General features: G+C 42.9%; 1 protein-coding gene across 2 annotated transcripts in view; it reads right to left on the reverse strand.

Annotated features, from left to right (window-relative positions):
* Positions 1–4,494: 4,494 nt before the first annotated feature.
* APOH (apolipoprotein H) overlaps positions 4,495–19,043 on the reverse strand; it is a 351,268-nt gene continuing 336,719 nt past the window's right edge. The window contains exons 2-9 of one of the 2 annotated variants that reach the window (XM_083598898.1): positions 18,085–18,200; positions 15,986–16,162; positions 12,588–12,684; positions 11,927–12,003; positions 9,591–9,779; positions 9,291–9,470; positions 7,645–7,842; positions 4,495–4,950 (exon numbers count right to left, since the gene is read on the reverse strand). In XM_083598898.1, coding sequence (XP_083455024.1) covers positions 4,880–4,950; positions 7,645–7,842; positions 9,291–9,470; positions 9,591–9,779; positions 11,927–12,003; positions 12,588–12,684; positions 15,986–16,162; positions 18,085–18,200 — 1,105 coding nt within the window. In that variant the 3' untranslated portion in view covers positions 4,495–4,879. The remainder of the gene's footprint in view (positions 4,951–7,644; positions 7,843–9,290; positions 9,471–9,590; positions 9,780–11,926; positions 12,004–12,587; positions 12,685–15,985; positions 16,163–18,084; positions 18,201–19,043) is intronic. The other variant, XM_083598899.1, reaches the window with a different exon arrangement.

Consider the following 19,043-nt stretch of genomic DNA (forward strand, 5'->3'; position numbering starts at 1 on the left):
ATAGGGACCGCTCCAGTGGGAAGGTAAACGGCGTTTCTGTTTGCTGCTCTGGTTCGCCAGAACCGGCTTAGTCATGCTGGCCACATGACCCGGAAGCTGTACACCGGCTCCCTCGGTCAATAAAGCGAGATGAGTGCTGCAACCCCAGAGTCATCCGCAACTGGACCTAACGGTCAGGGGTCCCTTTACCTTTACCTAAACAAGCTATAGCCTAGGGCCCCACTCTCTTGGGAGGTGGGGCCCAAAAAATTTAAAGGGAAAAACCCCCTGGATGTGCTATTAATATACCGTACTTCTTGTTAATTGTATTTCAGTTCAACAATTACTTTGATAAAATACATATTTTGTTATGTGCAAATAGCTTTAGATACCTATTAGCTGCATAAATTGGGACGCGGGTGGCACTGTGGTCTAAACCACAGAGCCTAGGGCTTGCCGGTCAGAAGGTCGGCGGTTTGAATCCCCGCGACAGGGTGAGCTCCCGCTTCTTGGTCCCAGCTCCTGCTGAATTAGCGTTTCAAAAGCACATCAAGAGTTGGCCACGACTGAACCTAATGGTCAGGGGTACCTTTACCTTTACCCAGGTGCATAAATTACCATATAGCATATATTCAACACAAAAAAGCAACAAAGGACAGCTGAACACATAAAAGGGGCCCCATTACCTTCAGTAGCTTAGGGCCTCATCAAACCTAAATCCAGCCCTGTGACAGAGTAATGTCCCTGCTTCTCTTCCCAGGAGCTACTGCCTGGCCTTCCCCCACCCACATTATTAAAATTCTTTTATGTCCGCTTGCAGTCACTTACTCTACAGTAGCCTGTAGAGTGATGGTGCAGTGATGGTGTTTTTAAAAAAATAAGAAGACAATCGCTATCTTGGGTAAAGAAGTGCCAGAAAAACATGATTGTTCTGCTGTATATTACCAAGGGCTAGAAATGAGCCTCATGTCAGCATGTTCAGTGACAGCCTGAACACTTCCTGGCTCTTTGATGTACTGAAAGGGAAAACTTTTGCGATTGTGTTCTTCCATTCTCTCCACTCTTCCACCTTTCACTGAAATTCAGAAACGTATTTATGTCCATCCCACTCAGTTCATTTACTTATTTGTTGTTGTTTAGTCGTTTAGTCGTGTCCGACTCTTCTTGACCCCATGGACCAGAGCACTCCAGGCACTCCTGTATTCTACTGCCTCCCGCAGTTTGGTCAAACTCATGCTGGTAGCTTCGAGAACTTATTTATTTATTTATTTAACTTATTTATTATGACATATTTGTATCCTGCTTTTTGTCACTTGATGTTTAGTAACTTTTACTGGTCAATGACTGCTGAAACTGTATTGAGCAGAAATGGTTGGCATCCATCTGTCTCAGGATACAGTGGAGGAGTTTGCCTTTGGGACTGAAGTCAAATGGAGAGTTACAGCACCTGCTGCGGCTGTAGAGACCAATAGCTGAGAGACAGCGATCCGGGCTGAGTTAAGCATCCTCAACACAGTTTCAGCAGTCATTGACCAGTAAAAGTTACTAAACATCAAGTGACAACAGCTATTGTTATTTATACTGTTCCATGAATGTACATGGTAAACATACTTCAGATAGGGATAGCTACCCTTTGGCCCTTTAGGTTCTGCTAAACTACAACTCCCACCAGTCCCAGCTAGCATGGCCAGTGATCAGAGATTATGGGGGCTGTAGTTGAACCACATCTGGAGGGCCAAAGTTTCCCAACACCTCTAGTAGACACGAAGGGCCAGGGAACTAATAGTCACACCTGGGCCTAATTTCCGAAGGGATCATGTTACTGTATTTTGATAGCTTGATTTTCAAGCACTAAAGAAGAGAACAGCTTGTAAAAGGGAAGGAATTCCTGTACAGATTTATGTGACTTGATAACCTGCCTAATTTCCATCCAAGAGTGAAAAGGCAGATGTCACTATGCTCACCATAATCCAACTGCAAAAGAAAGTCGCTGTACTAAACATATGTTGCATACTGTCCCTCCAGAGGTATTGATTCTGAAAATACAATGGTTGAATATGTACAAATCCCCAATGTGATACAACTTACAATTTGAATTGTAAAAAAAAGTATTCATTTAGATAGACTGTAGCTTGCTGCTTTTTTAAACCTCCCCCCCCCCTCCATGCTCTCTTATCTTTGCAAGTACCACAGCAGGTTGCCACAAGAAGCATAAGCACAGCTTGAGGCACTCTTTCAGTTGTCTACAAAGAAAAAGGCAGGCTTCATTCATCATAATAAACTCTTGAAAACACTTCTAGTCACAGTACAATATTTCAGGGTTTCTGCGCAAACCTTTCATGTTTGAAATGTGAGTCACAAAATTCATTTCACAGCTTCAGAGGCTTTGGGGTAATAATTTTTATTCTACTTGCCAAGGGATATAATTACAAAAATACCATCATTTTACTCTGGAAGAATAGTGATTTAAGCACTTTAATGCATCCATCTTGGAAATTGGTAAGTAGAATGAACGAGCCACCATTGGTGGGGTAAGTAGAATTCAAGAAAACCTCAAGTTTCTTGTTTGGAAAATCAATATGACAAAACCTGAATCCTGCTGTGAAATAACAGCCAAATAGCATTTTGTGATATTTTGAGCCATTCCACATGCATGTTTCTTGACGTATTCTGTTTTGCAATGCATTAGTTGTGAAACAGAAAAATATTTTAAACAGTGAAAAAGCATGTGCTTGAAACCATTCTTACTAAATGCTTAAGTATTATTTACACAGTGTTGGGTGTAGATTTTGCTTTGTAACCCAAGCAAATCTTTAATAATAAAAAAGATATAGTTTTAAAAAGAAGTCGATTTCACCAGGGAGGTATGTGCTTGTTTGTCAGTTTGGAAATATCTAGATAATTGTTCCTTGTCTCTCCCCCCTCCCCAGATGTTCTGATTGGTATATTGTTAAGTAGCTTGATCTGCACACACATTATTATTGTCCTTTTTCATGTTTCTTTTCTTAATCCTATTGTGTTGGCTTCTGGATACAGTAGCAATTCGTAACAATTTATTGACATAAGGGTGGGGAGGCATCAGACCCACAGCACCAGCTACAGGCCTGACCAGAACTCCAGCACTTTGCTTCGTTGTGTCTCAGCACCAACAGGGATCAATGGATCTTGGCCATTGTCAGAGAAGGACACCAGTTTGAATTTGCCCAATTCTCCCACCTTATTCCTTCTCCTCGTTCAGGTCCAAAAGGCTTCAGAAATACTAGCTGATGCCATCAAGAATCTGAGCAGCATATAAATGATAGAGCCTGTTTTCCTGGGGCCATGCCTGCTATTCCATTCTAGTCACCATTCCCAGGAAATTGGGGACTGGAGGGCAATTCTGAATCTAAAGTGGGTCAAAGACAATACAGTGGTACCTCAGGTTACAGGCGCTTCAGGTTGCAGACTCTGCTAACCCAGAAATAGTACCTCGGGCTAAGAACTTTACCTCAGGATGAGAACAGAAATCGTGCGCAAGCGGCGCAGAGGCAGCAAGAGACCCCATTAGCTAAAGTGGTACCTCAGGTTAGGAACAGTTTCAGGTTACGAACGGACCTCCGGAACGAATTAAGTTCTTAACCCGAGGTACCACTGTACTGGAAAGCCCCAAGCCACATTGGATCTCACAGAGGCCTGTCTTCACATATCACTTCATCAGCTTCATCACCAGTATGTGAGATTTGCATACCAGGGACTTCACTATGAATACAACTCTCCTGATTTGGCTTGTGTGCAGCGCCGAGTGTATTCATGTAGGTATTTGTAGCAGTTGTGGCCTGTCTGAGGAAATAAGTGGCTCATGTATTTGCTTATTTAGCCAACAGCCTGATCAGACCAGGCTCCTAGGAACAGCAGGATCTGGAGGGGACTGGGGACTGTTTCCACATTACAGTGGTACCTTGGGTTAGGAACTTAATTCATTCTGGAGGTCCTTTCTTAACCTGAAACTGTTCTTAACCTGAGGTACCACTTTAGCTAATGGGGCCTCCCACTACCGCCAAAGCACAATTTCTGTTCTCATCCTGAAGCAAAGTTTTTAACCCGAGGTACTATTTCTGGGTTAGCGGAGTCTGTAACCTGAAGTGTCTGTAAGCTGAAGCGTCTGTAACCCGAGGTACCACTGTAATCTAAAAAATAGCCAGCTGACACCTGCACAGCTCATGCTGCACCTGGGAGCATGGATAGACACACAGACAAACACTGTGAGCCTGCCACAGGTATGTCTTTCAAGATACACAAGGATGAGAGAGATCTTGTTTCAAAACCCAGATGTTTTTCCTCCTAGCCCAGCTACAAGGGGCAGTGATTGTCTCCACAGGCTGTGTCTCCTGGGGTAAGTTCCATTCCACAAGGCTACAGCGGATCATTCAGGTAGCAGATACCCTGATGTGCTTGTGCTGGGTGAAGTCTGAAGAAAACAGTAGTCAGCTCCCTTCGTTGTTAGCCCTTTCTAGCCCAGCTCACAAATTAACAACATTTCCATCAAGAAAATTATTTAAAGCCTAATAATGCAATATTATGTAATTACATCATACTTGAAACTGATTTGCACAAAGAGAGACCCTGGTTACATTAACAGAGCAATCAACTACTGCTGGTTCACACAGCTTTTCAACTGTATGTTAACTGCTACATGTTTATTTTATACAGGCTAAAAGCATGTTTCTTAAAAAGAATGAGGACAAAATTAGCACAAGATGATGTAGCTTAAAGGCAATTTCGATGGAAAGTTGCTTTAAAGGGGTAGTTTAGAATACGCTGATAGGGTTGTACTTGCATTGCATGTAGGTTTTATCTAGAAGGAACTCTGTTGTACCATTCATGTGCATCCTTTTTCAAACAACACTTGGAGATATCCTCTTCAATTGATGTTCTCGCATGGTGTCATGTCTGCTACATCTGTTTTCACCAAGCTTGAAAACCACCCACGTTCTATTCAAGAAAAAATGAACATTTAGTTAAGATACTTGTAACTCAAAATATGATATACATTCATATGCTTTGTGTACAGATGGGCAGAACAGTGATCATCAGTCCATGCAAAAGATGAAGCAACTTAGTGTATTAACAGGCAAAAGCATAACATTTTTCTTTTTCCAAATAAAGCTATACCAAATAAAATTATTAAGGTTTAATCATTGGGGGGAGGGCGGGGGAATACTGAGATCAAAAGGCAGCTCCCCCAGACAAATTTTCCTTTCTTGTCCTCCCAGCTACAGATTCCTATGCCCCACAAAAAGAAAGGAATTGCTGGAAATCTGCCATAGGAATTGTGCAATGCTCACACAAAGTTCCTGATTTCAGTCGATTCCCTTCCCCACTGTAGCCCCATAAGACAGCCTGCAATGTTTGGTAGGTTCTCCCAACCCTTTGGAGAGCCTTTAGGTGGAGGAAAATAATTTCTGAGCAGAAGTCAGTTCATGGAACCCATGTTTGATACAGCCCCTTGTATGTGCTTGCCACCTGAATTTGTTTATATGTTTATACATAATTTCGGGCTTTCCTCTACATATATATTTGGGCTCAAGAACTATGCTTCTCTAATACCAGCCCTGAAGTGAAAAGAGTCAGCCAGTGTTTATGAAGTCAATTTAGGAAGGAAATAAATTAGGCAGGTGGGGAACCTAAATTCCTCTCATGCCACTTATCCAAGCTCTGTGCTAGGCAAGGATGGGAGCTGTCTCTTAGGCAGTGTTTTTTTTTCCTTTAAAAAAATGTTTAGGGGTACTCTCATTTTGACTCAAGAAAATCACCATTTCATAGTTCAAATTGGGGGAAATTAATCCAGTAAATGGACAAAAGTACAAAGATTCACAAAATGTTTAGGGTATGTGTCCCCCCAGAAAAAAGCACTGCTCTCAGGATATGAACACTACAGAAAATAACCACCTTGGTTGTTTTGTCTTAATTAGCTTCTTATTTACATATATGCTAAATGCAGCATTGGATCTTTGGGCCGGAATCTAAAGCAAATAACTACGTCACAGACAAAGCCGTTTCCTTTTTGTCTGGGAACATCGGAATGAAATACAGTGGTACCTCGGGTTACAGACGCTTCAGGTTACAGACTCCGCTAACCCAGAAATATTACCTCGGGTTAAGAACTTTGCTTCAGGATGAGAAAAGTAATCGTGCTCCGGTGGCACGGCAGCAGCAGGAGGCCCCATTAGCTAAAGTGGTGCTTCGGGTTAAGAACAGTTTCAGGTTGAGAACGGACCTCCAGAACAAATTAAGTACTTAACCCGAGGTACCACTGTAGACTTGGTTTTTTTAAAAAAATGACCAGCTGAGTTTGTAGGACCCTCAGGATAGATCATTTCATTAGGCTCTCATCAGTGGGCTCACCCTGCAGGGATGTGGGCCCTCAACAGATGCTCAACCACATGGGCTAACCCTTTACACTGGCTCTGTTAAGTGCAAAAAAAATATATCTACAACACGGGTCCATCAGGTCAGTTCTGTAGACTGAAACCAGTATCAGTACTTTTAATGCTTTGCTCTACTCCATGGATAGGCAGACTAAGGCCCAGGAGCCAGATCTGGCCCAATCACCTTCTAAATCCGGCCCGCGGACAGTCCGGGAATCAGCATGTTTTAACATGAGTAGAATGTGTCCTTTTATTTAAAATGCATCTCTGGGTTATTTGTGGGGCCTGCCTGGTGTTTTTACATGTGTAGAATGTGTGCTTTTATTTAAAGTGCATCTCTGGGTTATTTGTGGGGCATAGGAATTCGTTCATTCCCCCCCAAAAAAATATAGTCCAGCCCCCCACAAGGTCTGAGGGACAGTGGACTGGCCCCCTGCTGGAAAAGTTTGCTGACCCCTGCTCTACTGCCATTGCTGTTTAGGAGAGATTAGGGACTCAGCTATACAGCTGCAAGTACAGTGGTACCTCAGGTTACATATGCTTCAGGTTACAGACTACGCTAACCCAGAGATAGTACCTCGGGTTAAGAACTTTGCTTCAGGATGAGAACGGAAATCGTGCTCCGGCGGCGCGGCGGCAGCAGGAAGCCCCATTAGCTAAAGTGGTGCTTCAGGTTAAGAACAGTTTCAGGTTAAGAACGGACCTCCAGAACGAATTAAGTACTTAACCCAAGGTACCACTGTAATACATTTTGAATGTGTTGTAAAGTGCAATATTCAATTGTGACACTAGATGGTGACTGTGAGCTAAAGCAAATTCAATGCATTTTTCAAAACGATTTTTTGTTAAAAAAGCATTTTCACAACATTTTTAATGTGTGTAGATTCTACCCAGGATGGAAGAGCTAGGCTTGCTTGTACAGACTGCACATAATCCCTCTTCCCCACTTGTTGGTTCTTCAGTCCCACTCAAAAGCATTGGACGGAGGCAGACTGGTTGTTTTCTTGTGTTTCAAAATGGTATGATCAGTGCTCTGGATATTTGGAGTCTTTTCATCAGCCTAAGCTTCTGAGACATCAGTGCATCCCAATACATGACAGGAGGTGTGTAAACACAAAAACAGAGTGCCTCTTGCACTTTGCTTTAGCATACTAAATTGTCAGCTGAGTAATTTGCTTCCGGTTAACATAGACCACAATAAATGATTTTTATTTATCTATTTTACAAAAAGGGGGTGGAAAACCCAGCTTGATCTTACCTTTGAAGCAGGCAGGGACCGAAAGAGTGCCATCTATGCATTGAGTAGGTACAGTGTAACTACACTGCTGTTCTTTATTTTTGCAGAAAAACCAGATGGTCTCACCATGTTTTATTCCATCCCTGAGATGGTCTTGCACCTTTAGTTTCTGCTCATTGTATAATACTGTAGCCCTTTTTACTGGTATGGCACATGGTGCTACAAGGGGGTGGGAAAGGGATACAAACAGTATGGTTGAACAAGCACATATCTTGGATCAGTCAGATGCTTCAGCAATAATACAAATGCAATTGTGGGGCGAATGACATCATTATTCAGACAAATGGCTTTATGAATAAATCAAGCAAAATTGACCTGATGAAGCCTCCTCAAGTAATCATTGTTATTTTCCTAGCAACCTCTTCTATCTGCATTGACAAAAGGGTTCTGTCCCTCTAGCATTGCTTACATGTTCTTAAGCAGCAGATCACGTGCAAGAAGCGATATCTACTACTGACAACCGTAAGATTACACCTATTGTAGATAACTATTACGTATCATTATAAATATACATGTAATATATTTAAGAGTCTGATAAATGTTTCTAAGCCTCACTCAAAACAATGGACCACATTAATAACACCTAGCTTTGGTTTTCCCAGTGGTGATGTATGGAAGTGAGAGCTGGAGCATAAAGAAGGCTGATTGCCAAATAATTGATTCTTTTGAATTATGGTGCTGGAAGAGACTCTTGAGAGTCCCATGGACTGCAAGAAGATCAAACCTATCCATTCTGAAGGAAATCAGCCCTGAGTGCTCACTGGAAGGACAGATCCTGAAGCTGAGGCTCCAGTACTTTGGCCACCTCATGAGAAGACTCCCTGGAAAAGTCCCTGATGTTGGGAAAGATTGAGGACACAAGGAGAAGGGGACAACAGAGGACGAGATGGTTGGACAGTGTTCTTGAAGCTACCAGCATGAGTTTGACCAAACTGCGGGAGGCAGTGGAAAACAGGAGTGCCTGGCATGCTCTGGTCCATGGGGTCACGAAGAGTCGGACACAACTAAACGACTAAACAACAACAAGAAGCTTTGCCTAGACTGCAACCCTGTTGTGTTCACGTTGTACTGTGAAATTGTTCTTGTTAAGGTAAGCACACATAACAACTTGGAAGGGGAGTCCTAATGGGCATCTATACAGAGGGTAGCTCAAGAGTTATGAGCTTACAGATGCTGAATTCATATACAGCGCAAAAGGCAACACTGATTTGTATTTACAGTCTAGGTTTATTGTCTCACAACCGGCTGACTTTTATGATTGCATGAAAAATACATAAGCTTTATGACATAAAGATATCCGAAAAGCTGGGAACGGGATTCCACTAACTAATTTCGCTTGTGGAAGGCCATACGAGAATGTCCACAACAAGACTCCCCCCCCTCAAATACACCCCTTCGCTCCCTGAAACTGATAGGAGCGTGCGGTTCTGCAGAATTACTAGAACAGCGCACAAAGGGAGAAGGGAAGGGATCATTCCATTTGGCAAACTGAAAAGCTTGCGCTGAGAAAACACTTGCTCTATTGTTATGCTGAATTCCTCCCTGGGTCACTTTTTCAAAAATGAAAAGCCGCCGTATGGTTAGATACATCAAATGCTAAGTTTTACCTCTGCAAGCTGGTTTCGTTGACCAGGTTCCTGTTTTTTCACAACTGGATTCTGAAGCCCCATCCAGTACATATGGAGGATTACAGCCATATTGCACAGATTCTTTGTATTTGTAAGTACGACGAAGAGCAAAGTTTATAAACCCATTTTCTATTTGCTCTGGATATGGACATTCTACGGCTGTGTTAGGGGGAAGAAAAGGATTGCTATGGTTTAGAGGCCATGGGGGAAGGGCAAAAAGAGAGAACTCGCATACCCAAGCTGTCTTTCAAATAGCAACATTATATTTAGAGGACTTACACCTGCATTCAGGTAGTTCACTCCAGTTTCCACTGGCCAGACATTTGGCTGTTTCATTTCCAAACAAAGCAAGAGGCGGTAAGCACTCAAACTTGATTACGTCTTGGAAGACTGATACATTTCCAGGCACAAGTTTACGGTAAGAAAGGGCTCCAAATTCAGAAACTGGAGGTGGAGGACAAACGACAGCTGGAGGAAAAAGGGAAAAGCAATTTATTTGACACAGTGTAAACACTTTACTCTTGTGCCTATTTGGCTAAATATCTTATAAAACACTCCTGTTCTTACGGAATTCATTCTGATACGTCGGAGTATTTGCTTCACCTGTAAAAAAAATCTCTTGATTAGTTAACATAAGCTAAGGTGGCTGGAAAGTTTGAGTAGGCGTCTAGTGCACTTCTCTTAAAGAGAATTGTAAATGTGAAAGACCAAAACACGGCAACTGTACACCAAGTCTGCAGGCTTTCCCCCAAAACACACTGAGGCCCCCAATATATTTCTGTTCCTATATTGAAGCTCACTTTTGGATATGTTTAGCCAAAATTAGTTTCACGGATATTGTAAAAGATCAGTGGGAAATGTAGCCATTCAGGGATTAAAGGGGAGGGGAATTCAAATATACACGGGATATAATTGGTACTTCACATAACTCACCACCAAGGGTGATGCTGATTCATTTCTCACAAAGAGAAAATTAAACAAGTGTCTTCCCCATCATTTTTTTTTTAAAAGGTTTCTCTTTCTAAGAACTGAGAGAGAGTTCTAATACAGTTGTACCTTGGTTTTCGAACAGCTTAGTTCTTGAATGTTTTGGCTCCCGAATGCCACAAACCTGGAAGCGAGTGTTCTGGTTTGCAAACTATTTTTGGAAGCCGAACGTCTGCTGTGGCTTCCGCTGCTTCCAATTGGCTGCGGGAGCTTCCTGCAGCCAATCAAAAGCCGCACTTTGGTTTCCGAACATTTTGGAAGTTGAATGGACTTCCAGAACGGATTCCGTTTGACTTCCAAGGTATGGCTATACTTGAAAGCAGGCCCATGCAGAGTGTGGGGCAGCCGGGTACACATTGCCTTGGCCTACACATGCCAGGGATGTTTATAACTTTATTATAACAAGACTCTCACCCCGGGCCTTAGACAAGCTCTGCACAGGCTTGCTTGAAAGCAGTGTTGCAGCTAGAGCTGAACCTCAGGGCCAAAATCAAGGGCCTTGCTGGATTCTCCCTGCCCCCAATGACTACCTGTAAAGCTGTAGAAACAAGCCCTGTTAAGAGTTTGGCTGGCTAGATATCAGCATGATTGCAGAAACTCATTTTATGATTTACCTTTTTAAAATACACAAACTTTTTCTGCAACGAAATAGAATCAGCAATAAAAAAATTATTCCTGTAGTCATGATGGTGCCATGATTTAGGTGAGTTTAAAATGCAAGCTGCTTGCTCAGATTTTATCTCTTTTATCATTGGGAGATGTATCAGGAACATAGAAGCATATGAAAAATATGGAAATAGTGGTGGAGAAGAGATTGGGTACTTCGCAATGTGTGGATATCAAAAGTGCTGTGTGAGACCAATGGGTTGAATCCAATGAAATAATTGCAGACACAGAATGACTTCCACTCAGGGAAAAGAATTTTCCTCCTGCACACACAAACACACACAAATCATCTGCAGTGAATTGAGAGGTAATCCAGAACAGATGGGGGGGGTGTAGAAATGTAGAAGTACTGTGCAATTATCTATTTTGAGAGTATAACTCTACTGTTTTGAATGGAAAAGGTACCCATACAGTATCTATTTAAGCAATTGTACATAACCTTTCAAGACCACACAGGTTGTTCATATCATAAACACACATGAAAAGAAAATTTCACAATTCTCTCTAAAAAGTAGCTGCATTATAGAAAATAGAACAGAAAAACAGCACCAGCTGTTAAATCATGCTTAATACCCTAGACGAACCTCAAATTAATCAGTTAAAAGTGAATGTAAAAAGCTGGGTTTTTCTGTGTGTCATTTAAAAACAATTGAGCTAAGCGCACTTCCTGTGCGAAGGGAATTCCGTCACTGAGAAGGTCTTATCTCCTGCAAGCACCAACCTGATGGACCTTGGACCTTAACCAGCGGGCCCACAAGCAAGGCCTCCATGATTAGCTAATCTAACAGGAGTTCAGGCAGTCCTTCAAATAACCTGGTTCCAAGACATCACGATACCCAGACCTTTATCCAGGATGTCTTAACATTACACATGTACAAAAGTTGCTACATTTGATACCCCCACGATTGGGTCAGTCAGCCCATCACATCTTCATACACAAAATGAACCCATTTCTCACATACATTGGCATTTGGGTAATTTTTCACTCCACTGTCCATCTGCCAGGCATTGGGCGGTTTTCTTCCCTTGAAGAATATACCTGAGAAATAAAACACATCTATAACAGCAGTTTTAAAAAATATTTTGCACTCGTGATTGACAAAAAAACCCAAAACCAGCTGGGTTGGGTATCCCACATGGAGTTTCTAATATGGCCCAGTGATGGCCTTGATTTTGGTGCTGTTTCTTTTACTTCACACTTTATAGATACTTAGAAAATTGCCAAGAGTCGCCTTTGAAGCTATTCTCACTTTTGCCGATTAACACCAAAATGTATAATATAGCCTAAGCTACATATAACTCACTGAACAATTCTGTGTTGAATCAGAAGCTTACATACTCCTACACCAACAGATGGCCAAGTAAGAGCAATCTCATCCACTGGAATGAGATTCAGCAGCCCTTGCCAAGCTTTTTGACATTTGGGCATGGATATTTGTTGTAACTACAGTTTATTTGTTCTTATTTCTTTTCAGACAAAATAACATAACATTCTCCAGATCCATATGCAGGACGTGGAGGTTTTAATCTTCTTGCCTATATGCTACCTGTCCCTGGCAGGGACAGCGAAAATCCATGGGATTGGAATCGCTCCTTTAAATAGAACACCGCCGCACAACTTACCCTGGATGACACGAAAACCTTATAGAATTCTGGTAGGTGAGGCCTGTATGTTCGGTCTCTCCATTTTCCAAAGGTCCAGGGTAGTAACATTTTTTTGCTGTTTTAGTATAAGACAATGTTTCATTATTTTTGTTCATTTCCAGAACAGAGGCATTCAAGTCATTCCAAAAGAGCCACTGCGTATTTTAATCACAACGACCTCTTGGGGATAGATTAGCACCCAATGAACTTAAGCATGTGACCACGTGAAGAGTACATCAAATCCCTAAATAGTATGGACTCCTACAGAGTAAAAGTGGTAGCTCAGGTACCTGTAGTGGTGGTCAGGTACCTGTTTTTGCATGTCTGAGACCCTACTGTGTTTAATTTTTGGTGTCTGCAGTTAAATATATCAGGAAGCAGTTGATATGTAGGACTTGCCACTCTCCTGAAACCAGCGTACAATACTGGCAAAACAGAAATGATGCCTTCAAATGTTCCTAAGTTGTTCCTCTGATGCAGCTTGCAGTGCAAAAGCTGTTCCTGTCCATAGCTGTCCATTTACAGATTTGACAATAAGGGACCAGCTGCCTTGAAAATAAGGGACCAGCAGCCAAAATAAGGGACCTGCAGCCTCACCTGTTCTAGGCACTCCAGTCTTCCTGTCCTCCTGCAGGCTGGTCAAACTCATGCTGGGTAGCTTCAAGAACACTGTCCAACTAACTTTGTAACCAGAGGTTCAACTGAATAGAATCTGAATCACATGCACCACAAGGCCTATGCAGCCTCAACTTAAGATGGCTCCCCGGCCTGGCTTTGCACTGCAAAGTTTGCAGCAGCACGTGCAACAAAATGGCGTCCAGCATTCAAAAAACCCCTCAGCTTGCATTAACTAGCCACACACAAGGCATGCAAGCTCCACCCCCCAGTCGTTCTTAGACTTCTTACTGGGTGAGCAACACAGCCAAGCAACACAGTTGGAGCCTCCCTCCTCCCTGGCTGGCAGGGAGGGAGGGAGAGGAGCTGCTTCCTTTGAAATTTAAGGGACATCATTTAAGGGACATTTAAGGGACATCCATCAATAAGGGACAGCAGCGGGACATGGCGCTGGAATAAGGGACTGTCCCTTCAGATAAGGGACACTTGACAGCTATGTTCCTGTCACACATCATAAAGTCACATTCAGAACTGTTTGCCTTACTTCAGTTTTGTACAAGGCTCACGTTACGAGGGACCCTCCCTTAGAAATGCTTTTAACAACCACATGGCAGGCAGAAAGCAATAGTGACAGCTTTTCCCATCATTGCAAGGAAAGCTTTAACTATTGTTTCTGCCCGTTGCATAGCTGTTAAAAGCAATTCTCAGGAACTATTTAGAAGGGATGATCAACGGATGATGGCGATAAATGGACTACTTTGTGGTCCATTGTGACTATGCTGTGAAACACAGCACAACACTACTTGGGTTTGTTCTACCTTGGATTCCACAGCTATTACAAATTGAGGGGATGTACCACTGAGGACTGCTTGTTGTATGGATATTTTAAAAGGTTGCATAGCTAGAGGATGTGGACAGGATTCAGACATTTCCTGCATTGGACTAAATGACCCTCAGCGTACTTTCCACTCTACAATACAGTCATACCTTGGAAGCCAAATGACTTGCGAGTCGAATGTTTTGGCTCCCAAAAGTTGCAAACACAGAAGTGAGTGTTCCGGTCTGCGAACATTTTTTTTGGAAGCCGAATGTCTGACATGGTTCCGCGGCTTCTGATTGCATGCAGGAAGCTCCTGCAGCCAATCAGAAGCCACGCCTTGGTTGTCAAACGTTTTGGAAGTCGAATGGACTTCTGGAATGGATTTTCTTCAGCTTCCAAGGTATGACTGTACTATGATTCTATGACCAACCACATGTATTCTTGTCTCTCTCTTGTTTTTTCTTTAAATCTCACCAAACCAGAAAACTTCCAGCTAGTTTCCTTTCTTGGGTAAGATATTTGCACCTTTCTTCCTGATTTTCCTAGATGTGGGTTCTTTTCCTTGATTTATTCAATCCAGCTTTAGGCTCAATTACAGAATAAAGACAGCTTTTGGTCACCTTGAGAAATGGCCTATGCCAGGAAATGTGTGCTTGTTGAGATTTCTATCCAAACATCATCTTGCAGTAGGTTGAGTTAAAACATTTAAATATTACTTTCTTGAAACTATTATATTTAACCACATCACCATCTCTGTCTTGCCAAAGTGGTACGTGCTCTGGTTATCTTGGACTACTGCAATGTTCTCTACATGGAGCTACCTTTGAAGTTGACTCAGAAACTAAAACTAATCCAGAATGTAACAAGTTAGACTTGTGACTGGGAGCAGCTGCCAGGACCATATAGCACTGATCCTAAAAGACCTTCACTGGCTCCCAGTATGTTTCTGAGTGGTGTTTCTGACCCTTTAAAGCCCTAAACAGCCTTGGCCCTATATACCTGAAGGAGCATCTCCACCCCTATTTTTCAGCCTGGACGCTGAGGTCCAGCTCCGAGGACTTTCTGGCAGTTCCCTAACTGTGAGAAGTGAAGTTACAGGGAACCAGGCAGAGGGCTTTCTCGGCAGTGGTGCCCTCTCTGTGGAATGCCCTCCCATCAGATGTCAAGGAGATAAAGGACTACACAACTTTTAGAAGAAATCTTAAGGCAGCCTTGTATCAGTAACTTTTTAATGTTTGACGTTTTATTATGTTTTTATGTGTTGGAAGCCGCCCAGAGTGCCTGGGGCAACCTAGCCAGAATGGCAGAGTATAAACAATAGAAATTATGATGGTGGTGGTGATGATGTATCTACACTGATATCCAGGTGATTTCAATGCAGAAATCAGAAGCTTATTACAAGTGCTTGAAATAGCCGTTGTGGCAAAGTGTTACCGCAGCTGAGCTCTAAAACACACCCTGTGAGTATAATGTATTGCCTCTTCCAGAGTGAAGTTAATAAAATATAATTCTCATACTTTTGCTGAGGTAGTAAGGACAAGATATCAAGCATTAGAGAGAAGGGTTTCTGAAGACAGACAGATTCTGTATACAAACTAAATACAGTGGTACCTTGGGTTAAGAACTTAATTCGTTCTGGAGGTCTTTACCTGAAACTGTTCTTAACCTGAAGCACCACTTTAGCTAACGGGGCCTCCCGCTGCTGCTGCGTCGCCGGAGTACGATTTCTGTTCTCATCCTGAAGCAAAGTTCTTAACCCGAGGTAATATTTCTGAGTTGGCGGAGTCTGTAACCTGAAGCGTCTGTAACCTGAAGTGTATGTAACCCGAGGTACCACTGTACAAGGTTTGCTTTGTATTTTGTAAAATGAATAGTTCTTACTCGAATAGGTTATGGTAAGCAAAAAAACCAGCAAGACACATTATAGAAAGAATGTACTTACGTATACATCTAAATGTAACAATAGGCCATCTACCAGACCAGGGGCATGTATAACTCCTTGAGCCTGAGTAAGGCACATAACCAGGGTTACAGTGGTATGTAATTTCCTCTCCCATATTGAATTCTTCCTTCTGTATGTCAGCAGTAGCCAATGGTATTTCAGGTGGTCTGGGACAGACTAGAAGACACAAAGTACTTTATTTATCAGGCTTTGTATTCATTAACAGCTATAGCATCCCCATGTTTTGAAGCAACCAAATAAACAGGTAATAATAATATGAGCACATTGTGCCTTTGGTTCATCACATAAAGGTGGTGTACTGAAGGCATAACTGGCAGCAGGACTGTGATCCATTTTAATCCCGCATCAACCTCCATCAGTATATGAAGTTGACCCTCGGGCACTTGACTAGCCACCAGCTAGAACTACTGCTCAGAGTAATTCAAAGGAAAGAGGGGGAAAGGATATGGTTCCTCCCACCAAAAAAACTGGAAAATTGGCAGGGAGAAGATCTACACTTGACCCATTTGCTACACGTGCTGATGGGGAAATAATTCACCAGTTATTTGGCTGAAAGCTTTATCAATAAGAATGCACCGACCAAAATCACCTTTCTTTTACTGGATTCTTTGAGGGCCCACTCACAGAACTATATCTACCCTTGCAGTGGCGTAGCGTGGGTTGTCAGCACCCAGGGCAAGGCAAGTAATTTGTGCCCCCTAACCCGTGGATTTGCGCCCCCTAACCCGTGGATTTGCACCCCCTAACCCTAACCCCCAGATGTTGCGCCCGGTGCGGCCGGCCCCCCCTGCACCCCCACGCTACGCCACTGTGCCCTTGTGAATATCTCCCCACCTTCTTTTCAAACATCTGATGTCCCTGAAGTCATGCCCGGTGCTATCTACTAAATAAATAAATCACAACCATGTTACAATATTTACCACTGACTTTTTATGTGACTTTTTTCTGCTAAAGGCTACATCATGGCTTGCTCTCTGAACTCTGGCCTTTTAAAAATTAATATTCTAACAATCCATTTATGATGATGCAGAAGCAGAAACAGGAGAGCTTTCAGAAATGTAGGCTTGAAATTAATACCGAACTAATTCAGTTTCCCAGATTTTGCCACACATTTATAACCTTTGCAATCAGATTTGCAAGGGGGATTTAGTTAATCCATAGTTCATGAGGCTACGGCTCTCTGACAAGTGCCAGCAGCTAAATTTTTGCTAAGAGAGGTAAAGTCAAGTTAGCTTCTCTCATATGCTGGTGTCTTTATTTGTACAACACATGCCTCACATGATATACCAGGTTAACACACCTGAACTGAATTAAATGATGGAAGCAGATGCATACTAAACAAAGCAGGTCAAATTCAGTGACTTGTTAGACTTAGATCATATTGTGACATTCCAGCATAAAAAAGACCTGACCATTAGGTCCAGTCATGGCCAACTCTGGGGTTGAGGTGCTCATCTCGCTTTATTGGCCGAGGAAGCCGGTGTACGGCTTCCGGGTCACGTGGCCAGCATGACTAAGCCGCTTCTGGCGAACCAGAGCAGCACACGGAAATGCCATTTACTTTCCCACCGGAGCGGTAACTATTTATCTACTACTTGCAGTTTGACGGGCTTTCAAACTGCGAGGTTGGCAGGAGCAGGGACCGAGCAACGGGAGCTCACCCCGTCGCGGGGATTCAAACCGCCAACCTTCTGATCAGCAAGTCCTAGGCTCTGTGGTTTAACCCACAGCGCCACCCGCGTCCCTTCTAGCATGCTCCAACAGAAATTAAGGCACACTACTCTTCAGAGCATAGGAATCATCTTGCCCAGTTTAGCCCTGCCCTGCATAATCAATCACATGACGCAGTGCACACACACCATTTGAATGGGAATGCCCATCAACTTTGTGGAGGCCCAGTCCCCTCAAATATTTTATTGGGGCGGCGGCGAAGCCCCTACAGCCCCTAGGAGTTGGCTCCTATGAACACCAGGAAAAAATGGGTTATTACTTGCAAAATCTCATACTACATTACATTTCAGTCTCTAAGCTATCACAGACCGGTTTGTTTGCTTTTTGTCCTGTTAAAAGATGCTTACCACGTCCTGCGAGGACAGTGTGGGCTAGAGCAACCGTCCAGAAGATGAGTGGGACAGGAGACATTGTTGCTTCGTTACAGGCTGCCCAAATGTGTCCAAATTCAGTCCTTTGCCTCCTAAAAATAAACAGAATGGAAGGCTAAATATTAACTTCCCATGTTTCTTTTGATTCTCGTAAACAAAAGGAGGGGAAAAGAGGGATTCCCGAAACCTGCAGGGTAAACAGACTGAACAAGCAACGGTGCACAGAACATTTTGCAATACTTAAAAAAAAAAAAGCCGCTTAAAGCTCCAGTTCACTCTTGTTTGGGAATCTTTTGTACACTGTACTTTTCTGGACAGAATGTTTCATTACCCAATCTTTATCAGGTGTGGAGGTGGGGGGGTTGAAAGGCGATACTTTAGGTTGTTTCTTCTTAACCAAGTCTTAAGACTAGCCAAGTAGTAGAGCAATTTTCTCTGTTCTTTTCAAGAGCAAGAGTGATAATGTCATTGACCAGAGCAGGGGCCAGCAACCTTCTTCACCCATGGGCCGGTCTACCATCCCTCAGACCATGTGGTGGGCCGGACAATATTTTTTTTGGGGGGGAAATGAACGAATTCCTACGCCCCACAAATAACCCAGAGATGCATTTTAAATAAAAGGGCACATTCTACTCATGTAAAAACACGCTGATTCCTGGACCATCCGTGGGCCGGATTGAGAAGGTGATTGGGCCACATCTGGCCCACGGGCCTTAGGTTGCCTACCCCTGGACCAGAGCAATATTTGCTAGTGTTGTAAGCTGGGAGAGGGTGGGTAGAGGTCATGTCTGGCCTGGCACATGATGATCCCTTTGTTAGGAGTCTAGATTCAGGCTATGCTCATATTAGTAGCTTAAAATGTTTCAGTGTTGTTTCCAAAGCTGCTTTCTTCCACGGCTGTTCACACCAGAGCGGGAGTGAGGATGCCATCACCC

This window comes from Podarcis filfolensis (assembly GCF_964270895.1).
Source record: "Podarcis filfolensis genome assembly, chromosome: 2".
Lineage (NCBI taxonomy): Eukaryota > Metazoa > Chordata > Lepidosauria > Squamata > Lacertidae > Podarcis > Podarcis filfolensis.